We start from the raw sequence: 13,979 nt of genomic DNA, 5'->3' as shown, positions 1-13,979 counted from the left end.
GTAATGTAATCTAAGGTATACCAACTATATTGCAGCAACTGTTACTAAGGGAGTATTCTCAGGTCTTATTTGGACATTACCCATTGACTCCCAGGGAAGTGTCATAAACTATGGAAATCACTCTTATTTTGATTGTTATTATCAAAAATGTGTAAAATGATCACCATTCATGAAAAATGTACCTATTGCATTCTGACTTGGATGTCTATATTTCAATACTTTGTTTAGATTTGCAATCAGCTGGTTTATAAATTTTGTAAATTAGTTTTGTGGAAATTTTCTTAAAAGGCATGAAAACTTCAATGAATCCAAGTAGACTTTTATGGCAAGTTGGTGCCCTTTGCTTATTAATGTATTTTGAGAATGGTGACTTTCTGCAGCTATTGTAGGGAGGGAAGAATTTTTAAATTCATGTTATTAGAACCTCCCCAGAATGGGCTGTGGAACCTTAAAGAAACTTGACTAGTCTCTTTAGAATAATATCTTGTAAATGAAAGAGCTAATGAAATAGTTAGGCATTTTGGGGATCAGATTGTGGTTTGACCTTTTTAGGGGAGACAAAGGAGAGGGGCTCCTAAACTACTTTTCATCAGGATATTTAGTAGAAGGGGCTATTGAATCTCAGTCAGACTTAGCTGTAAGTAAGACTAAGTGCCCTAGTTGCTTTTTCAGGCTTGCTACTGGCTTTGGTCTCATTTGGGTAGTTGCAAGAAGAGGTTTTTTAATCACAGTGGAACTTGCTGGGAAGTAAGAACTAGAAAAGGAATTGCTCATCAGGGTCTCCTTAAGCACCTTTAGGGGTGTTTCTTGGAGCATGCTGTAAACTAAAATTTTGAATGGTGGTCTTCACTTTTCCACCCTATCCAGATCTGCTTTGTTTTGAAGCAGAACATTTTTATTAATGCTGTTAGTAAAATGGCCTTTTACAGGTTTGAAAAAGTTATTCTAATGCTAATAATATCTTTTGATGGAAAGACTGCCTCTTTTGACAATAGGGTGAAGGAAACAATGGGTTTTACTTTAAGCATTGGCTTGTTGTGAATGTCAGTGATGTTCCATGACATTCCTGGAAGGCTAGCTGAGGGCCTCTTTCTTTTACGCTTATGGTCAACTGTCTGAAAGCCAAGAAAATCAATTTTGGTTGGGATTGGGGGATTTTCTTTTACTTCAATCAAACCTGCTTTGTCACTAGAAACTCTCTCTAAGGAAGGAAGGATTGGATATTGATTCATCCCATCTTCCTCATTTGTCTCTCCTCTTACAGTATCTATTTAGCTGGTCTATTGATGTTCAGTCAAGGGAAAAGAAACTTGTATTTCAAACATAGGATAAATGAAGTAGAACTAAAATGACTGAAATGCAGAAAAGCAGAGAAAAAAAGATGCACTGTTTTATTACACAGTGTGTATTTTTTTATTATTTAGCTTTCTGGAAAGCTTAAAGCTTCTGCTTCTTAAGCTGATTTTTGACAAGATTTCTAGGCTGCTCTCTGCTTTTTGAATGTTACTCTCCATTTATTTTTATATTTAGCTATCATGCATACACCCAAGGAGAGGAAGGATTCAATATCAGCATTATGTTTATTGCATTTGAAACCAAATTAAAGTATTTCTTTTATTCCCCAGGGCTCTTGCTGATGCTGATTGTGATGGAAGGCTTGATACTGCAGAGTTTTTTATTGCTTGCAAAATTATTTCTTTGAAGCTCCAAGGTGTGGAGATCCCATCTGCTGTACCACCATCATTAAAAACTTCTGCTATCCAGAAGTTAAACTCAATGCCAGGTAAGCAATCCTCTTTTTTTCCTCTGAATGAATTTCAATTGTAAGATGCCAGATTTTAAAATGTTTTTCTCATTGTTAAGGGGTTTCCCCATAAGTCAGTATACCATAGAACAATTTTGCTTTTGAATTTTCTATTCTCCTTTTTTTTATGATCAACAGTCTTGGCTCAGTAACAGGGAGAAATGAAAGTCAAAAATCTTTTTTTTTCAGAATGGAGATCATGAGACAAAAGAAAGAATGGCTCTCTAAAATTTCATTTTTTTTATTTTCCAAAAAAAATAAAAGAAATAATTTTTTTTTACTGGCAATCTAACCAGTCATGGTTGCAGCAATATCTGCAACCTAGTAAAGAGTAATCCAGAGCCCATTGTATCCAAAAGTTTAAAGATATGTTTTTTAATAGACTTTCTAGTGAGAAACATTTTCCAATTGAAACCAATTCAGAAATAGTAGCTATTATATGGATTCAGTAAAAAAAAATGACAGGGGTGAAGATTGGTCCCTAAAATCTTAATATTGTATGTAAGATCTCAATCAAACTTTTATTGAATGCCAGAGTAAATCCTCTTTGGGGGAGGGGTTCCTAAACTTCTAGCATCAGGAGATCTACCTGAAAAGATAGTTGGATATCACCTAAGCATTATGGGAAATAAGAGCTAGTTTTATGGATCTGCCTCTTGGGGATCTGTACCTGATGTGACTGGACATGACAATTCTTCCATCAGGATGCCTTATCTCAACCAAAAATAGCTAGAAGTAAGAATAAGCGTCATAGCTGTGGCTTTGCTTACCAATTATGATCCCTATCAAAGGGGCCCCTAAATTCTTGTCATTATAATATATGTCACAATGGGCTGTTAAATCTTGAATCTAGGAGAAAAATTGTGACCTATGTCTTGTTAGGATTCTGGAAGAATTTGGCCTATGGGAGGGAGGTAAAGGATAGGGATGCTAAAACCTTGTCCCCAGGATGTTTAGCAGCAGCAGCTATGGTCAAGAAACCCTTATCATTACAACATCCTCAAGAATAAGCTGTTGAATCTCAACTTAGTAGCATATAAGGGTCATAATTGTGCCTGCATGGACTTGTGTACACAATTGAATCTACCTGGGGGAGAAGTGTAACTTAACTCTTGCCTTGAGAACATTTACCAGAAAATGTTGTTGGAGTATTGGCAAAAAGTAAGAGCTAATAAAATAGGCACGCATTTTGGATGTTAAAAACCAATCTGACCTCTGAAGGATGAGGAAAGCTGAGTGGCCTTAAAATTTGGTCATGGAGACATCTAGAAAAAAGAGTTTCAGATTTCAGCTAAACTTGGTTGGAAGTAAGAGTAAGAGTCCTGGTTCTTCCTTTTGAAGGCTCAATGCCATGTTTAAAATAAGTGGGCTGCTTAAATTATTGTCATTACAACATCTATTAGAAGAGGTTGTCAGATTTCAATCATACTGGATGGAAAGTGAGAGTTAGTGGCCCATCTGTGCATTTTCAGACTTCATACCTGATCTATTCCTAATGGTCAGGTGGGGTTCCTAGACTCTTTTAATCAGGCCATGTACCAGAAACTACTATTAAGCATATTTGTTTGAGTAGTTAGACAAAATGTCTTAGATAAGCCTTTGGAGTATCAGAACCTGATCCAAACTCTTACGAAAATGGGGGGGGGGATAAGGGGATCCTTAAATGCATGTAGTCAGAACAATGACCAGCAGAGTTGGTTAGACTTCTACCAAATTGGTCAAAAGTAATAGTAGGGAGCTATTCTTGTGATTTTGAAATCAAAGGCCTATATGGGGTTTGGATCTCTTTTTGTCAACATTTTCTTTTTAGAAGGGGTCATCGAATCTAGACCAAATTCAGTCTTGTTCTGTCTTGTGATTAAGGTAGGGCATGGGTGTTCCAAAAATTGTGTTAAAACCCTGTCTATTAGAAGAGGACATTAGAACCCATTCAAACCAATAGGAGAGTGAGAGTTAATTCCCTTGATTCTTTTTACATCTATTAGAATGTGCTGTCAGATATTCATAAAACTGCGTAGAAAGTAAGAACCAGTGTCCTACTTGGGGGGGGGGGGGGGGTTGGACCTTGAGCCAACCCAACCATATTAAGTAATATTGGGTGGGGGTGGAAGTTAATTTTGGCTGCTTAAACAGAGATGTCCTCTTAAAAGCAGAAACATGGCAAAAAATGGAGGCTTGGTAGAACAATTTCAGATATTCGTCTCTAGTGTAGACTATGAAACAACACATCAGCTCTCAGAATATAGGCTCTGGCTTAAAAAACTATTTTTTTTACATCAGGAAAGGATTTTGCACAGCTTTTCAAAGTATGCTATTATATATTTATATCCATCATTCCGGCCATTGCATATTATTTAAAAACTACAGACGTTATGCCATTACCACTTTTGTACAATAAATTGAAGTCAGAAACACAAGGGAAAAAAAATCAGTACAAAACAAAAGTGTTGCTCCCATAACACAAATAGTAACATTTAGCAAGTATGGACTAAGAAATAGAGAAAGCCACTTTAAGGCTGGATGGTTGCTTTTTAGATCTTTTTTTGCTATCATTGTTTAATTTTGAGTGTTTATGATCAAGTTTTTAATTTTTTCTTGTCCTTCTTCAAGGAGCTGCTTTGGTATCCCCACCATTACTTGGAACAGCTCCTGTAACTCCACTAATGCAACCTATGAATATGACTGGAGTAGGGACACCTCCTCTTGTTGGAGGATTGATGAGCCCGCCTCAGGTAATAACTGTTATTCTTTTTCTCATTAGCTTCCTTCAAACTGTCTCTTTTACTTTAGGTTAAGTGCTTAAACAATTCTTTATGTTTTTCTTTGACTTATTAGAAATTTTAAACAAAATTCTCAAATACTTGTTTAATTTGGTATTGAGAAAAGCTGTAGTTTGCAGTATAGATGGGGAATCATAAATTTTTTTTTCTGAATTATCACAAGTACTAACTCAACGTTAAGAAAAGATAAGATTTATTTCAACAAAGCGGCTATCACAAGCCCAAATGGCCTAATTTGCGCTTTAGTGTCAGTACTGAAAGAAAAAAAGAAAAAAAGCAAAAATTTAAGAAATGGGCAATGTCATAAAATCATAAAATTACAATCAATAAAAAAGTCAAATAATAAAAACTTGTAAAATTAAAACAAGGAAAACAAATTTAAACAAGAATGTTGCTAGCAAGAATTACAAGGTTCGCAATTGAAAAATAAACACTAAAACTGTAAGATAAAAGTGAAGTGAGAAGGGGAGGGTTATTGATTTAAAATTTCAACTATATGAGGAATGAACTTTCTTCTATATATTTCAGTGGAAACTCTTATTTGGACAAGAAGGGGGATTTTTCTTGAAACAGAACATGGGGAGTGAGTCCGCGGGGGGGGGGGGGTAAATGTTCACTAGGGAAAAGAGAAGTAGTACGAGGGTTATGCATGGCATTGTGGTCAAAAACGCAAGGAAATTTGTGCTCTCCCTTCCTAAAGGGTGACTAGATAGCTCTCCGAAGTAAGTCACTTTACCCTCATTGAAGATAATTCTTAGGCACCTTTATAAGTTGAGTTATGGATGTAAAGCCTTAATTAAAAAACTAAGATTTATTTTCGTCATGTTGGATGAATGAACACCATTGTTTTATTTGAAGGCACTAACAATAGAGGATGCCTTACACTTACACCGGGGGGGGGGGGAGGGTGGGCTTGCTATATCTAAGAAACAATGGGATTCGCTATTAGTGGAAGTTGAGCCCATGGCCTCCTGCTAACTAGGTAGGCAACTCTACATCCAAACTACAACATCCCTACAGAAAAAAATTAATGTAGCAAAAACTCTGGATGTAGCTTTGCAACTCGTAATTACAAATTGAAACATATTTAGTAAACATGCAATTTAAACAAGAAAGCAAAACCTATATACAAATCTTTTTGTGACACTCAGTATTAACCAAGTGACATATAGCAATCACAAATTCTGACAGTCCGTCAGTCTGTCTGTCAGTCCTGGTTTTGCTACTTTAGGCACTTCCAGGTAAGCTAGGACGATAAAATTTGGCAGGTATACCAGGGACCGGACCAGATTAAATTAGAAATAGTCGTTTTCCCGATTTGACCATCTGGGGGGAGTGGAGGGCCTGTTAATTTGAAACAAATAGAAAAATTGAAGTATTTTTAACTTACGAATGATTGATAGGATCTTAATGAAATTTGATGTTTGGAAGGATATCGTGTCTCGGAGCTGTTATTTTAAATCCCAACCGGATCTGTGACATTCGGGGGGGATTTGGGAGGGGGAAACCTAAAATCTTGGAAAACACTTAGAGTGGAGGGATCGGGATGAAACTTGGTGGTAAAAATAAGCACAAGTCCTAGATATATGATTGACATAACCGGAATGGATCCGCTCTCTTTGGGGTAGTTGGGGGGGGGGGGTTAATTCTGAAAAATTAGAAAAATGACGTATTTTTAACTTACGAACGGGTAACCAGATCTCAATGAAATTTGATATTTAAAAGAATATCGTGTCCCAGAGCTCTTATTTTAAATTCCGACCGGATCTGGTGACATTGGGGGGGGGGAGTTGGGAGGGGGAAACCTAAAATCTTGGAAAACACTTAGAGTGGAGGGATCGGGACGAATCTTGGTGGGAAAAATAAGCACATGTCCTAGATACATGATTGACATAACCGGAACGGATCCGCTCTGTTTAGGGTAGTTGGGAGCTATTTTTAACTTACGAACGGGTGATCGGATCTCAAAGAAATTTGATATTTTGAAGGATATTGTGTCTCAAAGCTCTTATTTTAAATCCCGACCAGATCTGGTCACATTGGGGGGAGTTTGAGGTGGGGGAACCTAAAATCATGGAAAACGCTTAGATAGGAGGGACTGGGATGCAACTTGGTGGTAAAAATAAGCAGAAGTCTTAGATACGTGATTTACATAATTGAAACGGATCCACTCTATTGGCGGAGGGGGGGGGGAGTTAATTCTGAAAAATTAGAAAAAATGACGTATTTTTAACTTACGAAGGAGTGATCGGATCTTCATGAAATTTCATATTTAGAAGGACCTCGTAACTCAGATCTCTTATTTTAAATCTCAACCGGATCCAGCGTCATTGGGGGGGAGGGGAGGGGAGCAGTTGGGGGGTACTTTGGTGGAGTTGGGGGGGGGGAGGTAATTTTGAAAATTGAAGCATTTGTAATTTACGAAAGGATGACCAGATCTTAATGAAATTTGATATTTAGAAGTATCTTGTGCTTTAAAGCTCTAATTTTAAATTCCGACCAGATCATGTGACATTGGGGGGAGTTGGAGGGGGAAACCGGAATTCTTGGAAAACGTGAAAATTGGGGTATTTTTATCTTACGAATAGGTGATCGGATATCAATGAAATCTGATATTTAGAAGGAATTCATATCTCAGATGCTCCATTTTCGACTCGAATTGGATACGGGGACATAGGGGGTTGGAGGAGGGAAACAAAAATCTTGGAAAACGCTTAGAGTGGAGAGATCGGGATGAAACTTGATGGGAAGAATAAGCACAAGTTCTAGATAGGTGATTGACATAATTGGAACGGATTCGTTCTCTTTGGAGGAGTTGGGGGGTGTTAGTTTGGAAATATTAGAAAAATTGAGGTATTTTTAACTTAAGAATGGGTGACTGGATCTTCATGAAATTTGATATTTAGAAGGAATTCATTCTCAGAGCTCTTATTTCAAATCCCGACCAGATCTGTTGACATTGTGGGGAGTTGGAGGAGGAAATCGGAAATCTCGGAAAACGCTTGGAGTGGAGGAATTGGGATGAAACTTGGTGGATAGAATAAGCAAATGTCCTTGATACGTGATTGACGTAACCGTACTGGATTCGCTCTCTTTGGGGGAGGGGATCAGTGATTTGGCGAGTTTGGTGCTTCTGGACGTGCTAGGACGATGAAAATTGGTAGGCGTGTCAGGGAGCTGCACAAATTGACTTGATAAAGTCGTTTTCCTAGATTCGACCATCTGGGGTTTAAAGGAAGAGGAAAAATTAGAAACAATGAGGTATTTGTAACTGATCGGATCTGATCGAGTGGGTGATCGGATCTTAATGAATGTTGATATTTAGAAGGACATCGTGACTCAGAGCTCTTATTTAAATCCTGACCGGCATTAAGCCTCTGATTTTCCTTTTAAATCAATCTACTGATTCTTAAAATTTTGTTAGAGCTCATACCATATGAGCTCTTGGCTCTTAGCTCTTCTTGCCTCGTCACAAGTGCCATATGAGCTCTTAGCTCTTGTTAATCTTAGAGGTGTTTCAAAAACCCTTCCTGTAAGAGTTCACTTTTAATCAAAATGAGTGTCTGCAGTAATAAAAATATCAAGGAACATACAATAACACTAAAATATACATATTTGTTTATTTCAGTTTTTGTCATTTATAATTTTTTGACTGCGTTGTTTTTTTGGCTACATTCAATTTGTATTGATCTGTTCACCTGAACAGCACCAAACCACTTGAGGGAAATTAAGCTACGCATGCTCCTCTTCCACAATGATATTTTAAAAACTTCACTCTTTACCCTTTCACATGAAGTGTCACTTTCCTTCAAATCCTTCCTTATGACCTCTTTTAACCCGTTCGGGGACAACCTACTTTTCGTTTGATCCCAGATGGATGGCCAAAAAGAACACTTTGGTGACCTGTTATTCTTCTTCTGTAAAATGTGTCCTATCCATCACGACTCTTTCGTTGTAACCCTAAAAAGTGGTATCAGTCAAACGGATTCCTAATAATATCAGTAGGCAATTTGTATGGAAACAATTTAATAAATCTTCCGAAGCACCCCCGTTTCATAATCAGTTTGACCACTGTCATTATTGTAGCTACTATTGTTCTAATCTTGATTCGCTAACATATCTTCCAAACTTTTTTCTGTTGTGAAAAATCCCATGGCTATTCTACTTTTTACATGAGTTTGGATATATGCAATTTCTGAATGTTTATTAAGGGAAATAGTGTAGTCTGGCATGGACCAAGTGAAGTCTCTGCTTTAACTTATACAAGTCTGTCGAGCCTAAAAATTTCGCGGAGATTCTAGCCTACAAGTTTATCAAGCAAAAAATGAAAGCTCATCAGAATTCTAGCCAACCAAAATTGGCCTAAATTCTCTTTATCTTTAATTGCACATTAAATGAGCTCTAAAGGAAGCTTTAATGAACTAGAATGAAGCCTAATTGATTAATATAATTTTTTTAAGGAAATTGAATATAGAAAAGCTGAAAGATGCAGGAATGGTTGTGGCTGGAAAAAAGTAATAGTCCTTTGTCTTTTTGTTTAAACCTCCAATTTTGTAGCCTTGACTCTTCAGACATCTGAATTACATCTTCACACATGATTTTTAGGTTTGGAGAATATGTGTTGATTTTTTTTTTACAGATGCCCAGTATGCCATTAGTTCAACCATCTTTTGGAACAGCTACTAGAATTGCTACGGTTGCACCAATTGTTTCGTCACAGCCACTGTCAAATCAACAATTGCTTATGACTTCGCCTCCAACGAATGCTGTAGAACCGTTGCTCCAGTTTGGATCTCCTCCTCTTCAAAAGTAGGTACCTAAGAATTTTTCCACAACGAATTGGGCGGGTTATACTTGATTTTTACTTGGTGAAAATGACTTGATTTTTAGTAAATTGTTGTTTGTTTAGATTTTTAGCTTCTTGAGCTTGGACATATGCGTATTTATGGATTTTGATAATAGGTAAACAATTGTGTTCTTAAGCATTTGCAAAACAGTAAACGCCCTTCTTAATTTGAAGTTAGTCTTTTCTTCAAAAATAATCATTCTTTATCCAGATAGCTTTGGTGTTTAGGTTAAATTTATGTGTAAATCATGCCAAATTCAGCAAGCGTATGGGGCTTACAGCAAGATTTTTTCCGCATTGCAGCATGCAGGATAAAAGGTGAGCTGATATGGTTTTCCTGACTGTGTATTTGTCTCCTTTCTTTTCCTTCGACTATATTCTAATTTTCATCACCATTATGCTGGTTGCTAATTACCAAAATTGCAGCAAGGCTTATTACAGACGATGAAGTTACAATGAAAATAGAATCTTAATGTGTGATTATCAGCCATGTTTATAATACAAAGCATTTTTGTTTTGGATATCTACTCCATTGTTCACTGTCAGATATTAACATTCATGCTAAACTTGAAATTTTAGAAGGGAATGGCTGTGTATTGAAGTTAAAACTATCGAGGATGAAAGAGTAAGCTATAATCCGCCAGGTTTATGTTTCATACTCCTGTTCTACTGTTTTGAATAAAGTGTTTCTTCTTTTTCCTAATAATATTTTTTGGATCAGAAACACACGCACTGATTTTGCTATTGCTTCATAAATTTATATATATATATTTTGCTAAGATTTTAAGGTTTTGGAGGCCCTCCCCCCGGAAAACTGTTAGTATACTCCAGCTAAATTTCTGCGCACGTTTCTGAGGAATATATACAGTAGTTTATTCCTGTTGTCCATAGGTAGTATATGAAAACTATATGTAGCTGTTGGGGTTATATCAACATTCGTAGGGCGCCTCCCTTTCCTCCAAAGGTACTCTATCCAAACATGTATCAAGAAGATTATCAAAAAATAAAGTTTTCGTCTCTTTGCCTCTCGGGAAATTCTTTGGCAGCTCCCCGCCCCAAATTTGTTCTTCCCTTTGTAGTGCTCTCTAGACAAATCTAAATTTATTTAATAAAACAGACATTTAATAGTGGAGAAATTCCCAGTATATGACTCTATGACTCTGAAATCTAGAAACAACCCCAGTCTCTAAGTGATGAATCCCCAAAGAGGGATCTTCCGATAGTTGTGGAAACAGTGGTGCTATTGCTACAGAAGCATCACAGTGGGACCGCTGGAGTTAAGTCTTGGAAGTTGAAATGCTCGCTTTCAGCGTCTAAAAGCAATTAGGGGAAAGGGCCAGTGTATCTTTCTGTGGAGGGAGGGGAGGGGCTATAATCTTTAAAAAATGTAGTTAAGGTATTTATGTTTCTAACTTTCTGTTGGAAGTCCTTCAAATGAAGGTGGAAGGAGAGGTCTGACGTATTTCTCCCCTGAAAATTTTCCCCCGGAATATTCCCCTACGGAAAGTGTTCCCCACGGAAAATTCCCCCTCTGGAGATCACCCCCCCCCCCAAAAAAAAAAATCTCCCGTGGAAAATTCTCCCTAAATTTAAAATTTATCGGCTAAAGGCAAATTAAGACAAATAAAAGGAATGAAAAAATGAAGGGATCCTGGGATATTCTACCTATATTCCAAAAGACTTGTAGAATGTACCGTGAAGAATCAGACAGTTCGGACCGATAATAACCAAGATTCTAAAGAAAAGTAGTTTTGGTAAGAATTAATATGTCAGAAGAATTGGCGAGTCCAAAAAAATTTGTCTGATTTTCAAAAATTGAGGAAAATACCCCCCAAGGCAAGTGACCTTTATGAAAAACTACACCATTAGATTCATCACATTTGAGAACACTACTGTGAAGGTTTCATGCTCCTCTCTACAAAAATGTCGAATTTTGCATCTTTTCCCAGAAGAAAGATCACGGATGCGTCTTTATTTGTTGTTTTTTTTTCCCAGGGGTGATCGTATCCAACGAATGGTCCTGGAAGATTGGGGGAAGGCTGCTTCGAATGGAAAAGAAAAGCTATGGATTACTTTTAAAGTGACCAAAAAGATTGTACTAGGTAAAAGTAAATGCTACACATTCTGTCTATATTTTGGAATATAGGTAGCCTATAATATTCATTCTTTTTTTCATTATTTTATTTGTCATACACTCTCTTTTGCTGCTCAATATTATATGTGGCGAAAATTTCTGAGCGGGGGAGGGGTACGCTTAGCTCTATGCAAGCAGGGGGTAAGTTAGGAGAATTTTACAATTAACCTCCCATTCTGTTGAATATTTTTTTAATAAGCCTGTAACATGAGTGCTGTGGGGTGGCACTTCGTATTTCAGAAATATTTTAGCGTAACAGGGAATATCGTATTTATGTGCTTATTTGCACAGAAAGGAGAAGGCTAGGGGGAGGTCCTCTGTAAGAAATATTCGCTCGACGAAATTTCCTGGAAAAAAACCCATAAAATCATCTCAATAAACGCTGAAAGTAGTGGTGAAAAAATTCACTTTTTAATGTTTTGACTCTCCTCCTCAGGAAACGCCTTTGACCCTTTCCTTTCCCTACAAGAGCCGGGCATGTGTGGACCTTTTGCCTTTTTGCTTAGTTACTAAGTTTTAATATTTGGCATTAAACAGGAAATAATTTGTATTCCAAAATGTTACTTCAGCTGTTAGAAAGGAAAATTAAGTTAAATTTATGCTAACATAAACTATTAATGCAAATTCATCCCAGTTCTTCTCTTGAGTTTTAAGTAGCCATTCTGGCAGTGCAGAGAGTGGTATGGCTGTAAACACATCTTACTCTCTTCTCATTGGGCCAAAACAGAAAAACATGCTCTGCTTTTAGTTTCTCATAATGATAATTGTGGATCTGCAACGTTTTACTCACGGAACATAGATTTTCTCACGTTTCTAATTCGTACAAAATAATATGAATTGACTATTTAATGAGCTTTTTGATTTGATTAATGCTGCATACAAGCCTTCCACATTGAATATTACCGTTTTTTTTAGTGGTTCAATTGCACAAGCGCAAGGAGCACCTGGCTTACCAGTCTATAAAGATACTCCAGAATGGGGGATTCCCCAGCAAACAAAGCTTAAGTATGCACAATTATTTAATTCATTAGACAGAAATAACACCGGATTCCTGACAGGCATTCAAGCCCGGGGTGTTTTAGTACAGTCACAACTTCCTCAAGTTACTTTAGCCAAAATATGGTGAGTACTTTTGATCTATTGCTTTGTTGAATTAATTTATGCCGTGTACAATTCTCTCATTCGTCTATATAGAGGACACTTGCTTCCTCCTAGTTGTCATTGGTTTACCTTGGTATGTCTTAATAGTTTTTAAGGCAACACTATCTTTCCATAACATCAAAAAATGAAGAAGGAAAAACCGGCGACATTTAGTTGCATTCTATATATGGAGAATATTACTTCACCCCAAAGTCTAGAAGGTCTATTTATGGCTAGGTATAAATTTTAGCTATTATTAGCTATAGCTTGTGGCCACGCAGCTATCTCGTGGTCAGGTCCAGATCAACTGTAAAAAGAAACTGGAAATTCCTGTGGCATTTAACTGACACTGTGAATTTTCCAAAAAGGGATCTCATGAAAAGAAATAATAAATGATATAATTAAAATTTATTGAATATGAAAATGAGAAAAATAAAGTTTGAAAAGGTTACCAGGAATAATAATTAGTAGATTCTAAGCTACTAGGATTAGGCTGGTCGATTTTGTGGTATAAGCTTGCTTAACAGTTAAGCTACTGGGATGCATAGATTAAGTAAATAACGTTGGCTTTCGTTATTTTTTCATGGGCAAAATTCCAATGAAATACCTTACTTTATTATGATTTTGTTAACAAATTTTAAAGCCAGATGCTCTGGGTCCATTTCCGGGATCTTTTTTTTTCATCGACATCCACAAAAACAGAGAGAAAAATTACAACTTTCATTCATGGACTACTGCTTACTTTCAAAATTTGAAGAACAACCTTGGATAAAATAGTGCCACTTTTTTGTGCAAAAACTGTATGTGTAATAACCTTGTATAATTAATTGTTAGACATGTTGGCATTTTTTTCTATTATCTGAATTAACGTACTTCTTATCGGGGGGAGGGGTGTAATGGATGTCTTGTCCAGTTACACTGATACTTAGTTTGAATAAGTGATTTGTACTAGAAAATAAAAAAGACTCAGATGTTCCTCAAATAACACAGTTTGCCTACGTCTTTAATTCCTTTCCTCTTCATGTTAAGCGATTCGTTGCCAGCCACAGTCTATTAAATTTTGAAGGAAGATTACCAATAAATTTTGTTTAAATACCACAATGCAACTATTGCTACCAACAACTCACCGTAGCACCAAGCCGCTTGGTGCCAACACAATTGGCACGCATCTCCTCCGCATCACTGTATTCAAATTTTGACTATTTACCCCCTCCAATGAAGTTCTAATTTCTTTAAATCCTTTCTTGTTAGCTCTTCACACCCCATTTGGAACAC

At 36.8% G+C, this 13,979-nt stretch overlaps 1 protein-coding gene across 4 annotated transcripts in view; it reads left to right on the top strand.

The window, feature by feature from the left end:
- The window catches only part of LOC136042349 (intersectin-1-like), a 113,694-nt gene that overhangs the window by 2,295 nt on the left and 97,420 nt on the right, over nt 1-13,979 (top strand). For all 4 annotated transcript variants that reach the window (XM_065727335.1, XM_065727329.1, XM_065727322.1 and 1 more), the window contains exons 2-5: nt 1,626-1,783; nt 4,415-4,536; nt 9,224-9,393; nt 12,480-12,686. In XM_065727335.1, the coding sequence (XP_065583407.1) occupies nt 1,626-1,783; nt 4,415-4,536; nt 9,224-9,393; nt 12,480-12,686 (657 nt within the window). The remainder of the gene's footprint in view (nt 1-1,625; nt 1,784-4,414; nt 4,537-9,223; nt 9,394-12,479; nt 12,687-13,979) is intronic.

This window comes from Artemia franciscana, chromosome 2, assembly GCF_032884065.1.
Source record: "Artemia franciscana chromosome 2, ASM3288406v1, whole genome shotgun sequence".
Classification (NCBI taxonomy): Eukaryota; Metazoa; Arthropoda; class Branchiopoda; order Anostraca; family Artemiidae; genus Artemia; species Artemia franciscana.
The sequence above is the reverse complement of the archived record's forward strand: the minus strand, read 5'-3'. Positions and strand labels throughout refer to the sequence as shown.